Source organism: Gavialis gangeticus, unplaced genomic scaffold, assembly GCF_001723915.1.
Source record: "Gavialis gangeticus isolate Ggan-Ray unplaced genomic scaffold, GavGan_comp1, whole genome shotgun sequence".
NCBI lineage: Eukaryota > Metazoa > Chordata > Crocodylia > Gavialidae > Gavialis > Gavialis gangeticus.
Window position 1 is genome coordinate 43,347,446 of NW_017728995.1, and position 1,098 is coordinate 43,348,543.

General features: G+C 68.1%; 1 protein-coding gene across 1 annotated transcript in view; it reads right to left on the reverse strand.

Annotated features, from left to right (window-relative positions):
* ATP1B3 (ATPase Na+/K+ transporting subunit beta 3) overlaps positions 1-957 on the reverse strand; it is a 66,236-nt gene extending 65,279 nt beyond the window's left edge. The window contains exon 1 of the mRNA XM_019503580.1: positions 750-957. Within this exon, the coding sequence (XP_019359125.1) occupies positions 750-858 (109 nt within the window). The 5' untranslated portion in view covers positions 859-957. The remainder of the gene's footprint in view (positions 1-749) is intronic.
* Positions 958-1,098: the final 141 nt, after the last annotated feature.

Genomic DNA, 1,098 nt, shown 5'->3' on the forward strand with positions numbered 1-1,098 from the left:
GGCTCCTCCTAACCATTTCAGGACATCATTATTCATCCAGTTTATCTGGGCCCGGCTGCGCTGAGCAACTCTCTCTAACCCATGCCGTGATGTCTGTTAGTTTTAGCCATGCCGTGATGTCTGTTGGTTTTAGCAGCACCATTCCTGAATCTCTCAGCTTCACCAAAGTGGGAGGAAGAGGCCAGGCACCCTCCGGAGCCAACACAGCCGCTCAGCCTACATGACGCTTCACCCCTCACATCCCCGCTCTCTCCAGAACAAACACTGGCCCAAGAGCCAAATATTTTGCCTCCCAGCAGAGAAACTCTCCACTTCCCTCGCCCCCTTCCCGGCTCCCGGAAGGGGGAGGGAGTCGACGGGAAAACAAAAGCAGCGGTTTTTTGTTGCCCCGGGCGAGGCGTGAGGGGCCGGATGAACTGCCGATCACCCTCCAGGAGGCCCCGGAGGCTGCAGCAGTAAGGAGAGCACCACGCGGCCTCCCCCCGCCCCGGGCTCCTGCAGCGGCGGAGCGGGGGAGGGAGGGAGGAGCCCAGCAGCCCCACTGCGGCAGCCAAGCTCCCCGCACCAACCCCGGCTCCCCCCCACGGTGCGGGCCCCGGGGGGAGGAAGGAAGGGGGAGCGCGGTGGTTGCGGCCCCGCCCCCCGGAGCTGTCAGGCTCAGGCCACGTTCGGAATGGAACGCGGCGGGTAACTGCCGCGCGGCGCGGCGCGGCAGGGCGGGGCGGGGCTCCCCGGCCCCCCGCGCCTACCCCAGCTCTTGGCGGTGCGCCCCAGGAGCTCGCCGCTGCGTGGGTTGTAGATGAACTGCCGCCACTCGGCCATGCTCTGGCGAAACGGCTTCTTCTCCTCCTTGGACATGGCGACGGTCGCGGAGCGGAGGCTGCGGCCACAGCTGTGAGGCGCGCTCCCTCCGGCGCCGGGGAGGAGAGAAAGGGCCGGTTGTCGGCGCCAGGCGCCTAGAAACCTCGCGGCCGCGTGACGTCACGCCCCCCAGCCAATCCGGGCCCGCGCTGGCTCTGGCAGGCAGGCCGCTGGCAGCCGGGTCGTGTTGCGGACCTGCCGCATTGGCTGCGCGCGCGCGCGGCGGGTGGATGGGTG